General features: G+C 38.2%; 1 protein-coding gene and 1 pseudogene across 1 annotated transcript in view; both read left to right on the top strand.

The window, feature by feature from the left end:
- Positions 1-16,662, top strand: part of GLUD1 (glutamate dehydrogenase 1) — a 36,576-nt gene extending 19,914 nt beyond the window's left edge. The window contains exons 5-12 of the mRNA XM_054580479.1: positions 2,261-2,355; positions 6,847-7,026; positions 8,222-8,359; positions 8,535-8,672; positions 9,089-9,293; positions 10,107-10,198; positions 14,258-14,320; positions 15,288-16,662. Coding sequence (XP_054436454.1) covers positions 2,261-2,355; positions 6,847-7,026; positions 8,222-8,359; positions 8,535-8,672; positions 9,089-9,293; positions 10,107-10,198; positions 14,258-14,320; positions 15,288-15,407 — 1,031 coding nt within the window. The 3' untranslated portion in view covers positions 15,408-16,662. The remainder of the gene's footprint in view (positions 1-2,260; positions 2,356-6,846; positions 7,027-8,221; positions 8,360-8,534; positions 8,673-9,088; positions 9,294-10,106; positions 10,199-14,257; positions 14,321-15,287) is intronic.
- On the top strand, positions 15,586-19,555 carry LOC129076317 (26S proteasome non-ATPase regulatory subunit 9-like; annotated as a pseudogene).
- Positions 19,556-23,649: the final 4,094 nt, after the last annotated feature.

Below are 23,649 nucleotides of genomic sequence, written 5' to 3'. Positions count from 1 at the left end.
GCTTAGAAGTCCTTGTAGCATAAGACAGAAGCAGGACGATTTCTTTCATTCCCTCCAGGGCACAGAACTAGTCCTGGGGAAACCTGTGAAATTGTTATTATTTCTCTGTTATTTTCTGACTTCCCTTTCCACAGAGTTTCAGGTTGCAATTTTAACCTGAGTCTGAGTTCTGGCCTTCTCACATCGGATCAGCTTTTCAATTTCTACGAAAAAGTCAGCTGAGATAGGACAGAGATTGTATTGAATCTGAAGACCACTTAGTGAAGTATTGCTATCTTAACCATATGAAGTGTTCCAGTCCATGAACACTGAATGTCTTCCCATTTGCCTAGGTCTTTAACTTATTTCAGTAATATTTTGTAGTTTTCAGTGTATAGGTCTTACACTCCTTTCTCAAAGTTTATTCATAAGCATTTTATTCTTGTTGATGCTGTTCGGAGGAATATTGTTTTACAGGATAAAGTTTATAAAAGGTTGGCATTACTTCTGTTCTGTGAGTTTAGATATCAGCTTTATAAACTGTTAAGTTTATAATCATTTACTTCATAAACTTTGTTTAAAAATACCTTAAAGTCTTCATTTTTTTTTGTCAGAGGGTGAGGCTAGAAAATAGCATTAATCCTTCAAGTATGAGAGTTGTATGGGGTGAGGATAGGTTTGGAGAGTTAGACTTCATGAGATTTATAAGATGCCTACAAAGGGCTTCAGAGCATAGAGTTAGAGATTGGGTGGAGAAGGTGGGCCGGAGTGTAAAAAACAAACCTTGACCATTTCAAACTTGTCTTAGCCAGTTCTGTGTCCATTATATCACAAGTTGTACAAAAATGTCCAGTATCTTAGACCTTGGCCCCCTGAAATGTATAAGAATATTAAAATGTACCTTATATTGCTGGTTAAAAAGTAAAAATTATAGAAAAAAACTTGAGCCCTGGCTAGTGGGGCTCAGTGGATTGAGTACCAGCCTCCAAACTGAAAGGTCACCGGTTTAATTCCTGTTCAGGGCACATGCCTGGGTTGCAGGCCAGGTCTCCAGCTAGGTGCGTGCAAGAGGCAACCGATCAACCTCTCTCGCACCAATGTTTCTCTCCCTCTCTTTCCCTCTCTCTAAAAATAAATAAATAAAACCTTTTTTAAAATAGAAAAATAAAGAAAAAACTTGAGTTCTTAAAACTAACTTTATTTTGAGGGAGACTTAGTAGTTTTACCATTTTTAAAGTTGTGTTTTTCTTTTTATAATGATATGAATTTGTATTATACAACTGAAACAATTGTATAACAAGGCTGAAATACAAACATAGTGAACAAGCTTGTGCATCTAATATATGTGTGCATTCCAAACTCTACGCACATACATGCAAATGGAAATATGTGCATAGATATTATACATAAATATAGAGAGAGTTATGTAAATGGGAACATATACGTGTGAAACTTGCATTTTTCCTCATGTCTGTTTTGGTGATTCTAAGTCATTTACATGGACATACATCCTTTTATTCTTCCTATTTTAGAAAGAAGTATTCTACACGTTTCTGCCTTTCCATATTTGAGAGAGCATCATTTAACATGTTTTTATCTGAATCTCACTGTGGCCATCAGTAGTGTGTTGTCATTGGTACCCGTTGCTGCTTTGAGCTAACTTCTTGTCCTTCAACTTTTTAGTTTACTGTGATCTGAGAAACTGAAAGCCAAGGCCTAAAATTTTATATACACTGAATAAGCTTTGGATGATAGTCAAAGCTGCATTCTGTTATGGGTAAAAATATGGAGCTTACACAACTGCTTCAGTAATGTGTCTTTTTTCCTTCCTTCTTTTTCTATATGCTGAGGAGGGCTAACCCCAGCAAGGGGTATGTTACCTCATACACATACACTCTCTAACCATAGCAATCTTCTTCATCAGGGTAAGGTGGTATTGTTATCTCTGATTACAGTTCAAAGAACTGAGGTCAAAAAAGCTGAATTGATTTGGCTCTGCTTGCACATACAGAAGTCCTAGGGATTGGCTTATATCTGTGCATAGCTGTTTTCCAAGTAAATGCCAGTGGGAGAAAGTTCCATGTAATATTGTGGGTGTATAAATTTGGTAGGAAACATTTAATACATATAATAAGCATTTCTTTGACTTCAGTTAGGTACCTAAATGAAATCTAAAGTTTTCTAGCCATGGTAGCTTTGTTACAGAGGATTATAAGGATCTTTGTGTTTGAAATAAGTTTATCTTCAAAACTGGTATAGTGCCCTTTCCCTATGCCCCCAGGTCCTGGAATTGACGTGCCTGCCCCAGACATGAGCACAGGTGAGCGGGAGATGTCCTGGATTGCTGACACCTATGCAAGCACCATAGGGCACTATGTAAGTACCCACCAAAAGGCCTGAGGCCTTCATTTGCTATCTACGAGAAATAACAATCTGTATTGTATGTGAAAGTAGAGAATCCACTGGGTTTATCTCCTCCCCTTTAATCATGCCTTGATTTGCATGTTTTGTACTTCTGTCTCTGTTCGTAAGTCATAAATGTAGTAAACGTGGATTGAGCTTTTCCTTAGATGCCCAACCTAGGTGCTGGGGTGGAACCTTCAAAGAGAAATCACCTAGCTGGGTAATACGCTGTCCTGAGACACTAGAAGAGAAATAAAGAAGCTTTCACTTCTGACTTTTTCCTTAGGAGCTTTCATTTAAAAAGGAATTAAGACACATAGCAAATAAGGTACAGAGATAGTATGATACAAGGGTAGAGAGTTACAGTTTCTGAAACAAGGTTTCCTAGAAGAAGTATTTGAACTAGACCTTGAAAATGGATAGAATTTGAACATAGGGATTATCTGAAAGTAAGACATATTTAGAAAGGTTATAAGAGTGAAGAGGTAAGTGGACTAGGACAAAAATATTAAACCCTGGTGTTTTTGTTGTACTGGTTAGTCAGAGGGGAACCTTTGATGCTGACCCTTCCTGAGGGAAGGTTGGACTGGAACCAGTGTTGGGCTGTAGTAGAGCAAAGAGATAACTTCCTTCATAGCCCAAGAGCCACAGGGGCTGGAGAGGAGCATTGCCACCTGGCAGAGGTAGACTCTGTAGGACTGAATAGGATATGTGGGATCAAGGAACAGGACAATATTGAGTCAGAGAGAACCAAAAGGACTTGGGTGTGGGTACTGAGGAGAAGTGGTGCCACTAATACAGAACACAAGAAGAAAACCTAACTTTCTGTCTCTGAAGAGGGTGAAACCCTAAAAAGCAAACATTTATGTAAGAGGAAGAGAAACGGAGTTGAAAAAGACATCCATTTGAAATATATCTAAAGTACCTACCATATGTAAGGTTTAGTGTAAGCAAGGTGTTTGGTGCAATTGGGATGGATACTAGAAGTTTCGATGCTATGAAAAGAATAATGGGAGCCTGACCAAGTCTTTGGAAGTAAGATTAAGAAAGGCTCCTTCGCTCATGGACAAAACCAAAGGGGACGAGCTGAGGGAGGGAAGGAGGGAGGGGGCAAGGGAAAGTGGTTGGGGGGAGGCAGAGACAAATGTATTTGAAAAAATAAATTAAAATAAAATTTAAAAAAAAAAGAACAAGTATAAATGACCCATGGACATGGACAACGGTGGGGATTGATTGTGGGAGCGGGGGTAGGTGGGACATGGGAGAGCAATGGGGGGAATATTGGGACAACTGTAATAGAACAGTAAAAATAAATAAATAAGTCACATGATTATATCAATAGATAAAAGAAAAAAAAGAAAGGCTCCTTCGAAGATGAGTAGACATCAGCTAGGGAAACACAGAGCAAGTGTTAGAGGCAAGAGGAAGCACCTGGGTAAAGGTTCTGCTGTGCAAAAGAGGTAAACTTGAGAGAAGACCATGGTAACGAAAGTAGAGAGTGATATAGGGCCCAAGAGAAGCCAGCAGAGGAGAGTCAGATCAGATTATCACCCTATAGGTGACAGCAGGACTTGGCTCTTTGTAAACAGAGGGAAACCAATGACGCACTAATTTGTGAGCGGGTGTGTGACACAACTGAGTGTGGATTTTAAGCTTCACCCTGCGTGTGGCAGAGAATGGGGTTGTTGGGGGTGGGCAGGAGCCCAGAAAGAGAGGTGAGGTTAGCCTGCCCCTAGCATTAGAGACAAATGGGGAGATTGAAGAATGATTTAAGGGAAGACAGCACTCAGTTTTAAAAGAATGAGAAACTCTGAGGGCTGTGTGTTGTGGGTGTTGAGAGACGGAGGGAGGAGGTTTCTGAAGAGACCAGTTCAGCAACTGGCTTATCCTCAGCAGTGAGATGGGAGTCAAACTGCAAGGGTAAGTCAAGAGAGGGAAGTAGGGCATGAAGAGCAGCTTCCACTCTAAGAAAAGAGCACTGGAGAAAATCAAAAGGAAGACAGCTAGAAAGATGACTGTTGTCCAAAGAAAAAGATTTCTGTTGTTCATTCAGCATTTGATTGGCTTTGGGCCACAAATTCATTGGTGCAGACATAGGTGATGTAAGAGAAATAGAGGATGGTGGATGTAGCAAAGTCTTTTGAGGGAATAAAGGCCTAGAAGAGTTTTTTTAAGGGACCTAGAGGAAAGATGAGCCTTGAAGAATAGGAAGAATATCTTTCATCTTGAGAGGGAGGAAGGGGACTGGGGCACCCAGTGGAGGACTTTGGAAATTAGTCTCATTTTCTGAGAGATACAGTCTGTGATGGGAGCATGGGCTTACAGCCTGGATTCTAGAACTGGCTCCTTTGCACACCAGCTCTGTGACTTGTGGCTAGTGCCTCAGTTTCCTCATATGTAAAATGGCAATAATAATAGTACTTAACTTTGTGAGACAGTCATGAGAATTAAATCAATGACAATAATATGCACTTAAGATAGTACCCAGCCCTTAGTAAACACAAAATACCACATCATGTCAATTGCGTAAGTCCCCTGAAATAAAATAGGGCAGTATGAGACACTTCAAAGAATTTTGATTGCTCAAAAGGAGTGTTTTTCTATCTCACCTTTTTACGTTCAGTGAGCTCTGGGTATGATCTCTTGTTCTTTTTAAGCAAGACATTAGATTGAAGAATACAAAGTAGTAGACAAGTATATTGTTATTCATAGCTCATTCTCAGTGGCACAGCAAAAGAAAGTTTTGTGACACACTGCCAGCTTAAACCTTGGACTATACTGGTAACAAACTTTTTCTCCTTCCAATGATAAGAAATTCAAAATCAGGACTTCAGGCAGCCACAGTTTTTGTTACTTATTTCCAAATGTGAACCTAAACCACACAGCTCTTCTGGTCTAGCCCCACCTGGAAGAGGCAGTGTTGGAGGGAGAGTGTATTCTCCTCTCCCGACTTGCAGGACACTTGGGTATGCTGGGGAGCTAGGCGCTGGCACCACGCCTGGCCTCGCAGAGTACTCCTGTCAGCTCCAGCATTTGCATTCCCACTGTTGAAAAAGCACTTGGCAGTAGGTTTGCAATTCTGTATTCATAAGTTTTAATTATTCATGGAAAAAAACGACTGTGGGAAAACTACTAATTCTGTAAATCACTTTACTAGACTGCTTTTTTTAACTTAATGTTATTCTTTTTGTTGGTAATTATACAAGTAATACAATTCTTGGTTATCTCTAAAAATATTTAAACAATACAGAAAAACACCAAATTACTTTTTAACTCAGCTTAGCTAGGACATATATTGGGATAAGGGATAAGGTGTGAAATAAAGCACTTTATCTTGTTTCACATGGATAGCAAATTGCCTTAAGTTTATTAAGTAGTTATGAGTTTTAGCTACTACTGATATACGTACAATGCTTCTTCATTTTATATAGATTTCCTATATATAACAGAACTGTCTCTAGTTTCTTCTGTTTCACCAATTTGTCTATTCTGCATTGATTGCTACAGTTTATGATATATTTGATATCGTGAAAGGGAGGCCCTTCCAAGCCTTTTCATCTTTCTTTCTTATTATACTTGTTTCTGAACAAGAATATATGCACATCAATTCAGTGTACAGAAAGGTAGTGGTAAAGACTGTTGCTCTTTCACTTCATTCACTTCCCAAACTGAACCACTGACACCAGAGGTAACTCCACTCACACATAGGTATGGGCCTCTGTGTCTTAACCACATGTATTTTTTTAACCTAAATGATACCATACTAAATATACCAAGAAAAAATTCATAGAAGTAGAATTTTTTTGGTCGGTGGGTATTTTTATGTTGGTAGGTATTCCAAATTGCCCCTACGCTCCCTAATTATTTTATTGTCTTTTTTTTTTCCTTGACTACTTTTGCTGATCCACTTTTTTAGGTGAACTTGAGTATTTTCATTTAAAGTTTTTTTAGTGGCATTTTATTGAATTTGTAACGTAGTTTGACAGAAGAATATCTTTACAACATTGAGTCCTCCCATTCAAAAACACCACCATGCCTCTTCCTATCTTAAGCTCTGTTTTGGTTACATACTCAAGTCTTAGTGTTGGATTTTAACACACTTAAGGGTGTGATATACCCTGACTTAGAGAGACTAAGCATGTATTGAAGGAATAATAGTTATAAGCTGAACTATCTCTATTTTTGTGACATCGTTATTTGTACCTATTTGATATTAAAGTCATAAACACCCTGTTTCTCCCATTGGAGAATATAGTCTACTTGTACCCATTTTCTAGGAACAAAAAACTGGAAAAGTGATGCATGTCCCTCTTCATGAAAGTCCCTCTTCCCTTAAACACATGTACTCCTGATGAGCGTAGTATAGTTAAATGAGAATGTCTTCGGGCTCCAATACTTCATGACATTGGTTCATCATATGAAATTCTCCTTGAGAATCTTTGAAGTTTTGACTTTCTCTTGCAGGATATTAATGCCCATGCCTGTGTCACTGGTAAGCCCATCAGTCAGGGTGGAATCCATGGACGGATCTCTGCTACTGGCCGGGGAGTTTTCCATGGGATTGAAAACTTCATCAATGAAGCATCTTACATGAGCATTTTAGGAATGACACCAGGATTTGGAGATAAAACATTTGTTGTTCAGGTAAAAATTTTCATTTCTTAAAGAATAACTGATATACATAAAGTAAGTTTTTTAATGTTTTAAGATTTGTTTCTTTTGAATCTCTTAGGTTTTAGAATGGTTGTTTATCTCTCAGATACATATGAGGGGGGCCCCTCCAAAAAATGGAATTATCTTCTGAAGGGTAGGTCCCTTATAGTACAGGCTTCCCCCACTAGGTGAGTGTTCTAGGAACCCATCCATAGCAGTGTACCAGCCGGTGTTGATGTGAGAGGCTGCATTCAGCTTCAGTGAATTTCTTTTTAAGACTCTTTCAACACTTGACCACAGTGCACTGAGTGTTGAGCAGTTTTTGACCAAAAAATGGCATGGCCCCCATGTCGCACCCTTTGTTCTTCCAGTCTCGCACCAAGTGACTTTTTTTTGTTTCCCAGATGAAAAAAGTCTTCAAAGGGAAACATTTTGTCGATGTAGAAGTGAAACAAAAAACGGCAGAAGAACTAAAAGGTCTCAAAATCAACAAGTTCAAAAACTGTTTTGAGCAGTGTAAAAAACATCTGGATAGGTATATTATTGCATCAAATGGAGAATATTTTGAAAGTGACTGAAGTTTGAACATGTACAAATAAATACACAATTTTTGGTAAATAAATTCCGTGGGAGGGAGGGTTGAGGCCCCCCCCCCCCTTGTACGAAAGTCTCACCAGCTTCTTTTGATCAATTTATGAATTGAAACTGTATCTAGAAGAGGAAGTCTCTTAAACTATTAGGGATATACCAAAAGGATTTTGTTGGTATTTGATTATTTTACTTAGAGGAATTCAGTTGAGTGCCATTTGAAAATAGAATTCATATTTCTCCCCATTTGTGATTTGCCTTTTTACAACCATAGGACGGGAATATGGTCATCAAGGACCGAGGACCTGGGTGGTGTGATTGACACCACTGTCATTTCTTTATAAGTCAACAAGACCGCACCTAACTAAACTTCTTCAGGACTCGTTATCACAGATAACAAAGGGTTTGGTCCCACAGTTTTAAACATAGAAATTTATGGTTGAAGAGAAGCCATTTAGTTCATCATTTCCTTTGGCCAAAGGATTTTGAGAACTAATTTTAACAGAATGGCAGATATGTTGGTCAGAATATGACTCTTACCATGTATCTGTGGTAGGAATTTGATTTTTTGTGTCATATACATAATTGTTACTTACAGGGATTTGGTAATGTGGGCCTGCACTCAATGAGGTATTTGCATCGCTTTGGTGCTAAATGTGTTGGTGTTGGTGAATCTGATGGGAGCATATGGAATCCAGATGGTATTGACCCAAAGGAACTGGAAGACTTCAAATTGGTATGTTAATCTAATACCTGAAGAGTTTAACTGCACTGACTATTGTAAAGTTGCAGTGTCTTACCTAAATTTATTTCCATTGCTTTAAAGATAACTTTGTCTTCGTATCATAGGCACTAAACATAGCATTTAAACTCTAGTGCAGCTGTTAATTCTGATTTTCAATCAATTACAGCAACATGGATCAATCCTGGGCTTCCCCAAGGCAAAGCTTTATGAAGGGAGCATCTTAGAGGCTGATTGTGATATATTGATCCCTGCTGCCAGTGAGAAGCAGCTGACCAAGTCCAATGCACCCAGAATCAAAGCCAAGGTAAAAGCAGAATGGAGACTGGGTTCAACTTTAGCAATTTGGATGACTTTGAAGGTCACAGAAAGGTGCTCACCGGGTATCCCTTTTTTTTTTTTCTTAACAGTAATTTATTGGGATATTGGGACACATACCATACAGTTCACCCAATTGTACAATTGAATGGTTTTTAGTACATTCAGAGTTGTGCAACCATCACCATCGGTTTCCTCTTAAACTAAACTTTCAAAAGTAGTTATAGAAATAAGTGAAAAATAGTTTTATATACTTGAGAGCAAAATGACTTATTATTAATTTGATTTAAATTCAAATTATCCTTTTCCCCACAACTCCCTACCCATATATGCTCATCTCTTGTGCTCAATGCAGGGGATTTGGTGATGGTATTGGTATTTCTCTTATGTTCCTGACTCTTACAGATCATTGCTGAAGGTGCCAATGGACCGACAACTCCAGAAGCTGATAAGATTTTTCTGGAGAGGAACATTATGGTTATTCCAGATCTCTACCTGAATGCTGGAGGAGTGACAGTGTCTTACTTTGAGTGGCTGAAGAACCTAAATCATGTCAGCTATGGCCGTTTGACCTTCAAATATGAAAGGGATTCTAACTACCACTTGCTCAGTAAGTTCTGATGAAATTGGTCCCTAAAAATAAATAACCTTTTGGCCTGGAAAGCCAGAAAAGCTTAAACTTAAGAAGACTAGTTTCCTTTTGTAATCCTAAAGAATTTAAACTAACTTCAGTACAGAAAACTATAGTATTTTGTCTCATGAGTCTCAGATCAAAAATACACAATTTCTTTATGGGTAATCAATATATTATCTTTCTCAAATAGATTTATATTCAAATATTTGTTCTATGGTGTAATGTCCCAAGAACATAATCTACAAGTTAGTAATAGAAAGAATATCACTTTAAAACATGACTTCTGTTGATGCACATCCCATCTTTGTCTCTGGTTGCTCTTAGTAAAGGCCTCTTTAGTGTCAAGAATATTTTAGTCTTCTGATGAGAATACTGTTTTTCTTTGACTAGAGTAGGCTCCAGAGTTAACAGTAGAATTTTCATCAAGCTGAAATAAGACCAAGACCTCCAACTGAGTTTCTTCACTCAGCCTGCTCAGAATCTGGGTGAAGTGATCCATCTAGTTCCGTTTCTTTTTCCCCTCAGCAATTTCTTTTTTTAAGAGCCAAGGAAAACCCCTGGTAATGGGTGTTATGGAAACAGAGCAGTGACCTAAATTCACATTTATATAGGAATTTGGCCAAGTGCTTTATTCCTTTTAAATGATTAACCCTTCCATGTCAGTAGTGTTGAAGGTTTCTAAGACTCTTGATTTTAAGGTTGTGTGTATAGTTTTGGACAAATTTTGCTTCTACTTTATTTTCTTTATCTACTAGCAATGTTTTATCTTCATATCTTGGTTTTTTATAGTGTCTGTTCAAGAGAGTTTGGAGAGAAAATTTGGAAAGCACGGTGGAACTATCCCTGTTGTGCCCACAGCAGAGTTTCAGGACAGGATATCGGTGAGTGTGCTTGTGACGGAGTTTCATTTAACACACGCTACCTGCTCTCTTTAGACTCAGGTCTAGTAGGCTGAGTTCACAGGTTGTAGTCAACATGATAATAATTATATGACTTGTATGTGCTTTGTACCTTCCTCTACATTCTTAAAATAGAGTAAGAATCCTAGTTCAAAATAACGAATGGTTCTTCTTTTGGTACTTTTGCAATACAGGTGACTCAACCAAGTGATTCTATTGTAATCGCAAAGAATTATTATGTGTTTTAACTTTTTTAAGCTTCTGAGAAATAAAAAGAATTGAAAAGTAAACATTAGAACTATTCATAAAATCATAATTGCTATATGGATACAAGTAAGAGTTAAAACAGATTAGAAAGGGTATCTTGTGTTAATTAGCTATCAACAAAGTATATTAATAATGCATATACATCACAAAGAGAACTTCTTTGCCAATAAAGGGCAGAAGATACGGAAAGCAAAGTCAGAGGAAATAGGCCTAGGGAAAAAAGCTTAACCTCACTGTTAAGTTACAAATTAATGTATTCAATTAGCAAAAACAACTAATGGACCTTACACTCAACAGTGTCTGTGGTAATGCAGTTGTATCTTTATTTTATTCTGATAACAATGCAAATTGGTACAGCTCTTTGGAAAAATTTAAGCCTTTTTAAAGTATTTCTGCCCTTTGACATGATAATGTCCCCTCTGGGAATTTATCCTAAAGGAGAGGGAATGGCTCCAGGCGTGATGATGTCATTGGAACTGTCTGTGCAGTTTTTAAAATTAGTTTTGACATGTATGGCAGGAAAGTGGCTAAGTTATATTTTATGAAATGAAATAGTCATGGAAAATAACGAACCCAAATCCGTCATTTTCAAGCTTTTTCATCTAATCACTAAAATTCTGCAGCACACCAAAAAACAGATTTTTTGCCAACCTGACCCAAAAAAGGTATAATTTTGACTCATTCACACTGGATGACTATTGTTGTGTTTGTTGGGTGTTATTATTTTTTTTTATTTGACAGACTAAAGGAAAAGAGGTCAGTGCCCCTAATTAAGTAGTCAGGTATCACATGTTATAAAAAGTCTAGCAGCACACCAGCTGAAATCGCTGTACTATATTGAACCCTGGGGGAAAGTGAAAGGTTTTGTTTTGAACGTGCTTAACTATTCTCCTAAATGAATCTTCCTTTTTCCCAAAGCCAAGTCTCTGTTGGTTCTGGTCCCTCTGTCGAAAATGCCCTGACCCCTTCCTTGCTTAGATATCACCGCATCTCTGTTGCCTTCCCTGAAAGTGCCCTCTGCATACATCCTTCCATCACAAGTAACTACAGTGCCTTGGCAGGACTCGTGCTGCTCTTCATTGGGCTTCCTGCTCCTCCCAGTGGTCACCCCATGTTCCAGCACCTGCCTGGCACACACCAGTCACTCAGATTGAAACCTCCAGAGGGAGTGCAGCAAAAGAGCAGCTAATTAGTTAGGGAAATAGCTATACTGATTTTCCTTTTATCCTTTAAAATAATCGTTGCCCAATATACCAGTCTCCCAATTTTCAAATGCTTTCAGTGCTTCTAATTTTAGACTTTAGTGCTATTTCTCCACCTCTTACCTATTGTATGATCTTATAATAAAGCATTATTTTCCACCTCCTGTCTACTTCCCCCTTCCCTGGCCATGTTTTCGCCCTTACCATCTTTTCACTGGCCCTTATCACCCCCCTATTGTCTTCAGTTCTCATTTAACTTAAATTCCATGTTCTGTCATCACGATGACTCCTTAGTCAGTTTTTCTTCATCATACCCCCTTTCTAACACCTGAACCCTGATAAAATCTAGACCCCTGCCCCCTCCATGCCTGCACCCCTCTAGCTGGAGGCCTTGCTCACTATTTGATCCTAACCACTAACCTTGAGTAGGCTCTTAGGGCTGCCCAGCAGTTGTACTACTTTTCCCTGTTCCATTTATTTTCTCATTCTTCATATTTTCTCCTCTCTCTCCTGCACTCCAACTCATGACCTGGTATATGTTCTTAGAGGAAATTGAAGCAGTCAGAGAACTTCCCCATGCACCCAGCTCCTGATATCTGTATCCTGTCTTGTGTCATCTCTCTACTTGTTATAGATCAACTCTCTGTATTTCCATCTAAGCCCAAGTCTCGTTCTGGGCATTGGATAGCCTGTTTTCAACTTACGAAATCTCACAGCTCAAGCAAATCTTCCCCTGTCTTCTGTATCATTAGTCCTTCCTGTTCAGCCATTTCTATCAGTGTACCAGATGCTGTCTTAGAAAAATACAAATCTTAACCCCTCTTCCTCTTCCAGGTCTTGCCATTTTTATTTCCCTTATGACAAATCTCCTTAAGAATTGTACATACTCTGTGTCCAGTTCTTCTATACTTGAACGTACTCTTAATGCTCAATCACTCCACCAAAACTGTTCATCAAGGTAACCAGTGACATCAGCCCCACCGATTCCAATGGTCATTTCTCAGTGCTCATCTTCCTTCACCTGTCCACAGCCATTGTCACAGTGCTCACTCCCCCCTAAAATACAATATTTTCTTCTCTTCCCTTCCAGGATACCATATTCACCTGGTTTTCTCCCTACTCCTGGCTATCTTTGTCAGCTCTCCACTCACTTAACATTGGAGGGACTTGGTTTCTGAACAGTTCTCTGTTTGAATTCAAAATTTTTGTTTTTAGTATATTGATTTGAGAAGGAGAGGAAAAAGCATAAATTCATTCCACTTAATTATGCATATTCATTGATTTATTTTTGTGTGTTCCCTGACTGAGGATCAAACTCTCAACCTTGGCATATAGGGATGATGCTCTAACCAACTGCCTACCCAGCCAGTGCTGAACTCAAAATTTTGATGATCTCACTCAGCCTCATGGTTTTAAGTCCCAAGTATATGCTATCTCTTCCCACCAAAATATAAACTCGATGAGAACAGATAATGTTCATTATTTTTTTTGTGCTGTGTCTGTAGTGCCTAACACATAGTAAGTACTCATTAAATGTTGTGGTGAATGAATGATTGAATCCAAGAAACATCAGTGTTCCATCTGTAAATCAAAATTTTTTTGCTTTTCCTAACTTGGTAGAACAAAATAAAGTTTAACCCAGATGTTTCTTAGTTGATACAAATGTTACAGAAATATACTTTCTTAATTGATTAGTGTTAACTGAATGAAGTTCAGCATAGATAACCTTTTGGTGACCCACTTTTTAAGTTTTTATCTGGCATATCAGGATATGCGTTCTGTTTGTTTTTGAGGTTTTTATTTATTTTTAGACAGAAAAGGAAAAGGGGGGAGAAAAAAAGTGAGAGAAACATAAATGTGTAGTTGCCTCTCGCATACCCCCTACTGAAGACCTGGCCCGCAACCCAGACATGTGTCCTGACTAGGAATTGAACCGGCAACCCTTTGGTTTGCAGGCCAGCACTCAATCCACTGAGCCACACCAGCCAGGGCAGGATATGTGTTTGAGAGCTATATATATCATATTAGGAGTGGTGGTGATAGTTAATTGTCCTAAAATTTTTAGAAAGCATTTCAAAACACAAATTAAATAAAGGAATCTGTTGAAACAAATTGACTCATAAGAGATCATTGGCATAGGAAAGAGATGAGTCGGCTTGGTGGTCAAAGGCCGTGTATTGTATCCCAGCTATAAAAACAGTTACTCAGAAAGTTGGCCAACTTCTCTGGTCAAGTTTCCTCATCGTTAGAATTAGGGGGTTTCATTAGTGCTGCTAACGTTCATCCAGCTTTAAAAGTTGGTGACACCTCTGAATATAGTCTTGATTCTACCTCAGAGCTACTATTGAAGTGGGCAGATGCCTTTCTGTACCATATTGAGTCCCTGTTTAGGGACTGGAAGTGAGTGCCCTGTGACGTGAATAATGGAACCTGTTGCTGTTGTGCAGCTGCGACACAGATGGAGGACAGTGCTGATTTCACCATTTGCCCTCATCTTTCTTGGTTCATACTTTTCTGTGATCATTGTTTTACCATGTAAGGTCTTATAAATTTATGTTCTTTTTCCTAACAGGGGGCATCCGAGAAAGACATTGTGCATTCTGGTTTAGCTTACACTATGGAGCGCTCAGCCCGGGTACGTGTGCATATGCTGTGTGTGTTTCTGCTAGTGACATGAAGGGCAGCCTGTCATCTCAGCCACCAGACTGTGTGTGCATAAGCACAGATTGCAGTTGCATGTGCAGCAATGGAAAAACCACAATCTGTTTACATGTTCCTTATTTGTGTGTTACAAAATACATGCTTTTTCCATCTTAAATGATGAGCAGTGTTTTTAGAGTCTTCAATGTGTTTGCCATGCTTATGGAAACAAATAATAATACCAACTTAGGAGGGAGTAATGTTTGGCAGTTAGCTAAATATCAAGTAGTTAGTCAAATTGGATTGCAACTCCGTGCACACGCCATTGTAGCTACAGGGAGCTACCTCACTATAGAATTTTATATAAATAAAAGGTTTTTTGACAACTTGATCCTTATTTCAAGTGCTTAAACGCAGTTTAAGTCATGTTTTCTTAATTTCTTTTGGAGTTCAAATTCTATCCACTTGGCTTTAAGTTGAAATAGCACAAACAGATATTAAGAAGAAGGTAGCATTTGTTGTTAACTTTTTGAGATATAATTGACAAGCCCTTTTAAATTTTACCCTTTTAAAGTGTACAATTTAGCAGTTTTGAGTGTACTCACTCAGCTATGTAGCTGTCACCACTAACTCCAGAACATTTTCCTTACCTCCTTAAGTTTGTTTAAATTATCACAAAGTATATCAAGGGAAGTCACTCCAGATAACAGGATGTCTAAAGGACACAGAGACAGCTCACACCTAAAATTCTAAACAGCAACTTCTTACTGCTACCTTTAGATAGTGGTTTGTTTAATTCCAGAGAATTAGTCCTCTGTTGCCTGAGTAGTTTCTTTGGCTTCCTAAGTCTTGCACTGAATGATGGCAGGTAACTCGTTCCAGGCCGATATGTGCTTATGTGTGTTCATGGCCTGGATGCTCGAGTCAGGGTGGTCTTCACTCTTTCTTCTGTTTCATTTCAGCAAATCATGCGCACAGCCATGAAATATAACCTGGGATTGGACCTGAGAACAGCTGCCTATGTCAATGCCATTGAGAAAGTCTTCAGGGTGTACAATGAAGCCGGTGTGACCTTCACATAGATGGACTGTAGCTGACTTCTCCACTGCCCTCTTCACCTCTTCATCTGTAGACCTATCACAAGTTTACATGTAACCACAGAGATCTCTTTCTCTCACTACTTATTAGATAATGTACACCATTCTCAACAAGTCAATCAAATCAGCCCCTTAAGAAAAAAGAAATTAAGGTTAGGGGATCATGTACAAAGCTGCAGTAGGTACCGGAGAGACATTTGGGTATTTTGCCTTTAAATAAAAAGTCCCTCTATCTGGCTGCACTTCCTTGCTTTATGGCTGCTTCCGTACAGTCAGTGCTTTGGCCGGGAAAGCACCTGTTGTCCAAGAGCAGTCAGCTGCTTTTTGGTTCAGCTCTGGACAAATCTAAGATGTGCTATAACTTTGACTCATTTATGAAGCCAATATGTGGCATTTTCAGAAGGTAGCATGGTCCTCAAGTCTGTTATTGGCATTTTATATCAGCAAAAAAACCCTCAATTTATAGGTTGCAGACAAAAATAAAAGCTGTTCATCTATTCTTTTAGAATAAATTAAGTACCTACTGTTGTAATAAAGTTGCCTTTAATCATTTAATAAGCAAGCCTAACCTTGACTCAAGCAGTGAATGCCTATAAACATAATAAATGAAAAAAGCTAGTATTTTTATAACGTAAAACAGTATCATTTATAGCTTATCGATAGTATATTGTCCAGCAAAACAAAAACCCTAGTGGCGAATTAAGGTATCTTCATACAGAATCATTGAATATCAAATGATGAAGGCTATTTTTGTTAAGACTGTTGTAATTTACTAACTACAGTTATGACATACAGTCCAAAGAATGCAGTAACCTCCTCATACTCATTAATTGTTCTCTTTCGAAAATCTGTGTCGACTGATTGCATAATAATTCAAATCGATCATCCCGGGGGGAAAAAAAAAACCACTTGGGCTCCATCTTTGGAGTCTGACTGGTGGCTCTGAGCATTGCCTGTAATGACCCCACTCATCTCAACTTTGTGTCTTCGTTTGGGAGCCTCACATTGTACACATAGCTTCATTAACAATGGCCTGAAAACCACCTGAGGCTGAGTGTTGTATTTTGCCAGGGCCTTTTGAATAGTAGTGTCCTAATGAAGTGCTAGATACTATTTATGTAAGAATGAGCTTTTTTTCTTTCTTTAACAATAATATCCTTTCAGATATTTCTAACTACTTTGTAACTGCATGACTTAACCTGGTGATAAAAGCAGTTATTAAAAGTCTACCTTTTCCAAAGCTTATGTTTCTTTTCTGTTATTGTATTTAATTTAAGAGACACTATTAACATATAATGTCTCCTTTAGTAGATAATAAAAATACAATTGGGATTCAGAAATTTTTGATAAAACCACCTGTATAACACTACTTTCCACTACATTATGAGCAAACAAACTTTATTCTTGAATTCTTTTGTTTTTATTTTATTGAACAGTATAAATGGCTATTCTTGGGAAGAATTTCTATGGGGAAAAGTTCATAGTGATTGAAACTGGTATACTAATTTTTTTAGTACCTTTTTTTTTTTAATCCTCACCTGAAGACATTTTTTTTCATTGCTTTTGGAGAGGGAGAAATATTGATGTGAGAAAGAAGCCTCAATTGGTTGTTGCAACCTAGGTATATGCCCTGACGAGGAATCAAACCCGTAACCTTTCGGTTACCAGATGATGCTCCAACCAGCTGAGCCACACAGGCTAGGGCAGCAGTGCCTTTTTTTAATGAAGGAAGTTTTCATTGATTAGGGTTTTGTTTTCAATCATTTAGCCACCAACATTATCACTTTAATACAGAATACTAAACAAAGTCAGCTGAAATGGATTCCACCAACTACTTAGCTGCTAAATCGGGAGTATAACTTTCAGCTGGACTTTGCTTTGTCCTAAACATCCCTGGCAGGTGGTAGATAAACAAGTCCCGTGGACAGTGAGCCCTTCTCGAGCTGCTGGTGGGTACTCTAGGGAGAACACTAAAAATGTTGGGGATAAAGTGATGTGAAAACAAGTTTCAGAATATAACAGTGAATAGACAGTAGATTCAGGTGATTGATAAGCAGGATGCTAAGTCTTAATTAGTCTTGGCCTTTGGCAAACATACTGGGAGTAGTTAAGATTTTTTAAAGGATTTGATAAATGTTGATACATATTATTGACACAAATGTTAGAAAAGTGGCAATGTCCATTCTAGCTATAAAAAGACAACATTACTAGTATCAACTTCAGTTTCTGGAGCTTTAAGTTAGAAAATTCTAGTCAGTTACTTTTGTTGCCTCATGAACCCCTATACTAGAATATGTTTTACCCTGATAGATGAAGTTTAGGGAAATGAAAAGTAAAAGTTTGATTTTTATTTTTTTTTTTTTTTAATTTAAGCAATGCTTCTGCCAACTCAATACTAGGATTGGTGATTTACTTCAAAAAAAATACAGCCTGGCATTTTAACAGAAGCTTTAAGTAAACTCCCTAAACATCCCTGGCAGGCTTTCTTAGCCCTGCTGTGCATTAAAGCAGTGAAAGCATAGCACATAAAGTAAACTACCTCTGTGGACCTGGCACAGAAACCTCTGCAGAGGAATTTATTTTTTGGCTTAAAATAACATGGGTATTACGATTTTTTTATTCACAAATAATTGGTATTGGCTTCTTTGTGTTTTTTTTAATCAATGTTTACACAGTTTAGTTTCTCAACCTCAGCAGTACTGACGTTTTGGACCAGGTGACTCAGGGGGACTACCCTGTGCATTGCAGGATGTTTAGCACCCCTCAGTGGTGACTATCAAATGTATTCGGTCAAGTACAGCATAGGGAAAATAGTCAATAATATTGAAGTAACTGTGTATGGTGCCAGGTGGGTACTAGAATAATCAGGGGTAGCACTTCATAAATGGTCTAACCACTATAATCACTGTTGTGCTCCTGAAACATATAAAATAATATTGAATGCCAACTGTAATTGAAAAAATTAAAATAAAAAAATTTTAATGGATTCAGAGAGCCAAATGTCCTCTGAGGGGCAACCCTCCTATTGAGAATTACTGATGCAGAGGCAAGTAGTTCTTAACTATAAACAATTGTTTATCCCCTCTAATTCACATACCCTACATCAGAGGTAACTACTTCCAACAACTTAAAATGTTTTTATTCTATTCAAATCCTTTGGCCATTTTTAATAGGTTATTTATAATTGTATTGACTTGTGAGAGTTCTTTATATAGTCTGGATATGTGACTTAATCAGATGATTTATAAATATTTTCTCTCTATTAGTTTGTCTTTTGATGATGTCCTCTGACACGCAACAGTCATTTTTATGGAGTCCAATTTATTTTTTCTTCTGTTGCTACGCTTTGGGTGTCATATCTAAGAAATCATTGTCTAATCCACAGTCACCCAATCCTATTCAAAGTCTTTCAAAAAGAGATGAGGGAACATTTCCCAGCACTTTCTATGAGGCTAGTATTACCCTCATACCAAAGTCAGACAAAGGCATCACGAGAAAAGAAAACTACACATCAGTATCCCTTATGAATAGAGACATAAAAGTACTTAGAAATGCATACTCTCGCAGTTGTGGAAGACAGAAAGTAAGTCTGAAACCAAGCAAAAAGGGATTGGAATGAACAAGCTCCTGGTGGACTGCGACGGCTACCCCCGGTTAGACGTGGACATGTACCAAGTGCAAACCGCCAGGCACAACATCGTCTGCTTGCAGAACCATCACAAGTTGGTGATGAAGCAGGTGGAGGAGGACCTGAACCAGCTACATGCTCGGGACAAGGAGAAGCAGGTCCAGGACATGGCCAAGGCCTACCAGCAGGCTATGAGCTGCAGCCTGGGCCAGAGCGAGGACCTCAGTCCCCCTCATGCCTTCGCCAAAGTGAACAGCATCAGCGCCAGCTCCCCTGCCCCGATCACAGGTCTGCAAGTGGATGATGAGATAGTGGATTTTGGTTCTGTAAACACCCAAAACTTGCAGTTGCTGCAGAACATTGGCAGTGTGGTGCAGCACAGTAAGGGGAAAATCCTGAATGTGACAGTGATCCGCAGAGGGAGAAACATCAGCTTAGACTTGTCCCAAAACTCTGGGTGGGAAAAGGACTGCTGGGCTGCAACATTATTCCTACACAAAGATGACTGTCCCTCGGGAACAGTAGTAGGAAAGCATCTTCGGTTGCCCTGGACTTGGGTCTGGGAGCGATTTCTTCCTTCTCTCCCCAAAGTTTAAGTATCTAGGAGAGGCTGGAAGCCTGACCTCCTAGGTGGTGGGAACACTGTGGCCTCCGAGTGTATGTAATCTCTTGGGATTAAGGCATTGTTAAAAACTTGACATGTGCTGAGCATCTTTTGCAAATTGGGCCATGGCCCTAAAAAGGAATCCTCTGAATGTGGACAAGAGGATGGGAGTTATTTTGGCAGGTGCTAGCACGACCCGATTCTTTTAGGACTTCCCCCCCCCCCCCAAATAAACCGTTTTGTAGTACTGAAAAAAAACAAACAAACCTTAATACTAACAAATCCAACAGCTCCTAAGTATTATATATCTTGACCAGGTAGGATTTATCCCAGGAATGCAAGGATGCTTCAACATAAAGTCAATCAATGTAATACATACCATTAATAGAATGGAGGAGGGAAAACCACAATCATAACAATAGATGTAGAAAAAAAGCATTTGACAATTCAAGATCCTTTCACAATAACACCACAGGAACAGACAGAACTTCCTAAACATAATAAAGGGCACTTATAAAAATCCACAGCTAATTTACTTATTGGTGAAAAATAAAATGCTTCCTCTTAGGAGGAACAAGAAAAAGATTCTTGTTTTCACCACTGTTACTCAACATTTTACTGGAAGTCCTAGCCAGAGCAAGAAAAAGACATGCATCTGAATTGGAAAGGAAAGGAAACTATATTTAAAGATGACATGAGTCTATATATTTAAAGATCCCATAAAATACACACACAAAGCTTGCTAGAGCTAATGAATTAAGCTAACTTGCAGTGTATAAGATCAATACACAAAAATCAGTAGTTTTTCTATAAAACAAGCTGTAAAGGAAATAAAACAATTCTATTTACAATAGCATTCAAAAGAATAAAATGTTTAAGAATTTAACCAAAGAGGTGAAAGCCTTCTACACTGAAAACTAAAAAACATTGTTTAAAAGAAAGGACACCTAAATAAACGGAAAGTCTTCCTATTTTCCTAGATTGAAAATCTTAATATTGTTAAGCATTACAGCAATCTTGATTCAAAATTCTAATTCAATATTTCCATCCAAATTCCAATGGTCTTTTTTGCAAGGATAGAAAATCTAATCCTAAAATTAATATGAAATTGCAAGAGGCCCCAAATAACCAAAATATTGAAAAAGAAAAATAAACTTAGAAATCTTATCCAATTTTAAAACTTAACGCAAAAGCTACAGTAATTAAAACTAGTTGGTACTGGAACACAAACAGACCATTGGAATAGGATTGAGAGTCCAAAACATTTATGGTCAATTTATTTTCAACTTTGATTGACTATTAGTCTTGGTTAAGACTATTAAGACTGTCTTAACAAAGTCTCACAAAATGGGGGGTGTAAAATAACGGAACTTTATTGTCTCACAATTTGGGAGTCTATAAATTGGTGTCTGAAGGGCCATGCTCCTTCTGAAACCTTTAGGGGAGAATTTGTCACCTTTTCCTAGTTTCCAGTGGTGGTAATCAATCCTTGGCATTCTTAGGCTTGCAGCTGCATCCCTCCAATCTCTACCTCTGTGTTTTCATGGCCATCAGTCCTCTATATGTCTGTCCTATCGAAACAAAATGATATTGGATTAAGGGTTCATTCTACTCCAGCATGGCATCTTAACTAGTTACATCTGCAATCACCCTATTTCCAAATATGGTCACGTTCTGAGATTCTGGGGCTTAGGTCTTCAACATATCTTTTTGGGAGACACAATTTACACATAACGCTATTCAATGATAAAGAATAGTCTCTTCAAAAAGACACTGACACAACTGGGTATCCACAAATAAATGAATTTTGACCTTCATTCATATACAAAAATGAGCTCAAAATGGATCAAAGACCTCAATATAGGAAGTAAAATCATTAGAAGAAAACATAAGGGTAGATCTTAATGTCCTTGGATTTGGTAATGGATTCTTAGATTTGACATTGAAAGCAGAAATAATAAGACAAAATAAGCATGAATTTATGAAAATTAAAATCTTTTGCTAATTAAAAGACATTAAGAATGTAAAAAGATAACCTACAGTATAGGAGAAAATATGCACAAATTATAGATATGACAAAGGTTTAACATCACTTTAAAGAGCTCTTAAAACAATAACAAAGAGACAAACGCCCTATTTAAAAATGGCAAAACACTTGACTAAATATTTCTCCAGAGAGGATACACAAATTTTATAAGAAGCACATGAAAGGTTATTCAGCATCATTGGTCATTAAGGAAATGCAAATCAGAACCGTATCGAACCATTTCATATCCACTAGGATGGCTTTAATTTTAAAAATCAGAAAATGTATTAATGAGAATGTAGAGAATTAGGAACTCTTGTATATGACTGGTGGGATTGTAAAATGGTACAGCCACTGTGCACAACAGTTTGTCAGTTCCTGAAAATGTTAAACATAGAATTACCATATGACCCTGCAATTCCAGTCCTAGGTATATATACAACAGAAATGTAAACATACATCCACATTGAAACCTTTATGTGAATGTATATAGCAACATTGCTCTGGCTGGTGTGGCTCAGTGGAAAGAGTGCCAGCCTGAGAACTGAAAGGTTGCCAGTTCAATTCCCAGTCAGGGCATATGCCTGGGTTTCGGGCTGGGTCTCCAGTCGGCAACATGCAAGAGGAAACTGATGGATGTACTTCTCACACATCAATGTTTCTGTTCCTCTCTTTCTTCCTCCCTTCCACTCTCTATAAAAATAAAGAAATAAAATCTTAAAAAAAAAAAAACAGGCTACACAAATGTGTATAGCAGCATTATTCATAATAACCAAAGGATGGAAACCCAAAATGCCCAACAACAGATGAATGATAAACAGATTAACAATGGAAGGAGACAATCACAGACAGTAGATTACTGGAAGTCTCTAACAGACTGCCTAAGTTGAGATGGGGTCAATATCTGACATCATTAGAAGCAGGTCCAGAAAGAAAAAAATAGTGGTCTCCTACCATAGAAGTTCACACCACAGGCTCAGGAAATCAAGACAAATCAATTAAAGAAGCAGAAGCAAAAAAGAAGATTCTCACAAATAGTGGGAAGACAAAGAAACATCCCCCATTTCAAGGGAAAGGAGGAATCCCCAGAAACAGAACTAAATGAAATAGAGGCAAGTAAACTATCAGAAATTGAGTTCCAAACAATGGTTCTAAGGAAGCTCAATGAGCTCAGTGAGCTCAGAGAGAATTACAAAAAACTACAGGGGAAACTACGAGGAACTTAATGCAAACTATATCAGCATGAAAAAGGACATAGAAACTATCAAAAAGAGGCAAGAGGAAGTGAAGAATACAATTTCTGAATTGAAGAACACAGTAGAAGGAATCAAAAACAGGCTAGATGAAGCCGAGGACCGAATCAGTGAGATCGAGGACAAGGTAGAAAGAAGCTCCCAGAAAGAGCAAGAAAATGAAAAAAGACTCAAAAAGAATGAAGAGGCATTGAGGGAAGTGCAGGACAACCTGAAATGCAATCATATCTGTATAATAGGGATACCAGAAGGAGAAGAGCATGAGGAAGGGATAGAGAACCTGTTTGAAAAAGTCATGATGGAAAACTTCCCTAACTGGAGGAGAGAAAAAGTCACACAAGTCCAGGAAGCACAGAGGGTCCCACTCAAGAGAAACTCAATGAGGCCCACTCCAAGACACATCATCATTAAAATGGCAAATATCAAAGACAAACAGAACCCTAAAGGCAGCAAGGGAGAAGGAGGTAGTAACATACAAGGGAGCCCCGATATGGCTAGCGGCTGACTTCTCAGTAGAAACACAGCAAGCCAGAAGGGAGTGGCAAGAAATATTCCAAGTCATGAAAAGCAAAGGCCTGCAGCCAAGACTGTTCTACCCTGCAAGGCTCTCAATTAAAATGGAAGGCGAAGTCAGGAGTTTCCCAGACAAAACAAGGCTAAAAGAATACACCTCCACCAAGCCAACATTGCAAAATATGCTAAAGGGACAGCTTTAA

The sequence above is a fragment of the Pteronotus mesoamericanus genome, unplaced genomic scaffold, assembly GCF_021234165.1.
Source record: "Pteronotus mesoamericanus isolate MK-2021 breed Mesoamerican mustached bat unplaced genomic scaffold, CSHL_Meso_final contig_59, whole genome shotgun sequence".
Taxonomy (NCBI): domain Eukaryota; kingdom Metazoa; phylum Chordata; class Mammalia; order Chiroptera; family Mormoopidae; genus Pteronotus; species Pteronotus mesoamericanus.
This window is presented reverse-complemented; position numbering and strand designations above follow the sequence as displayed.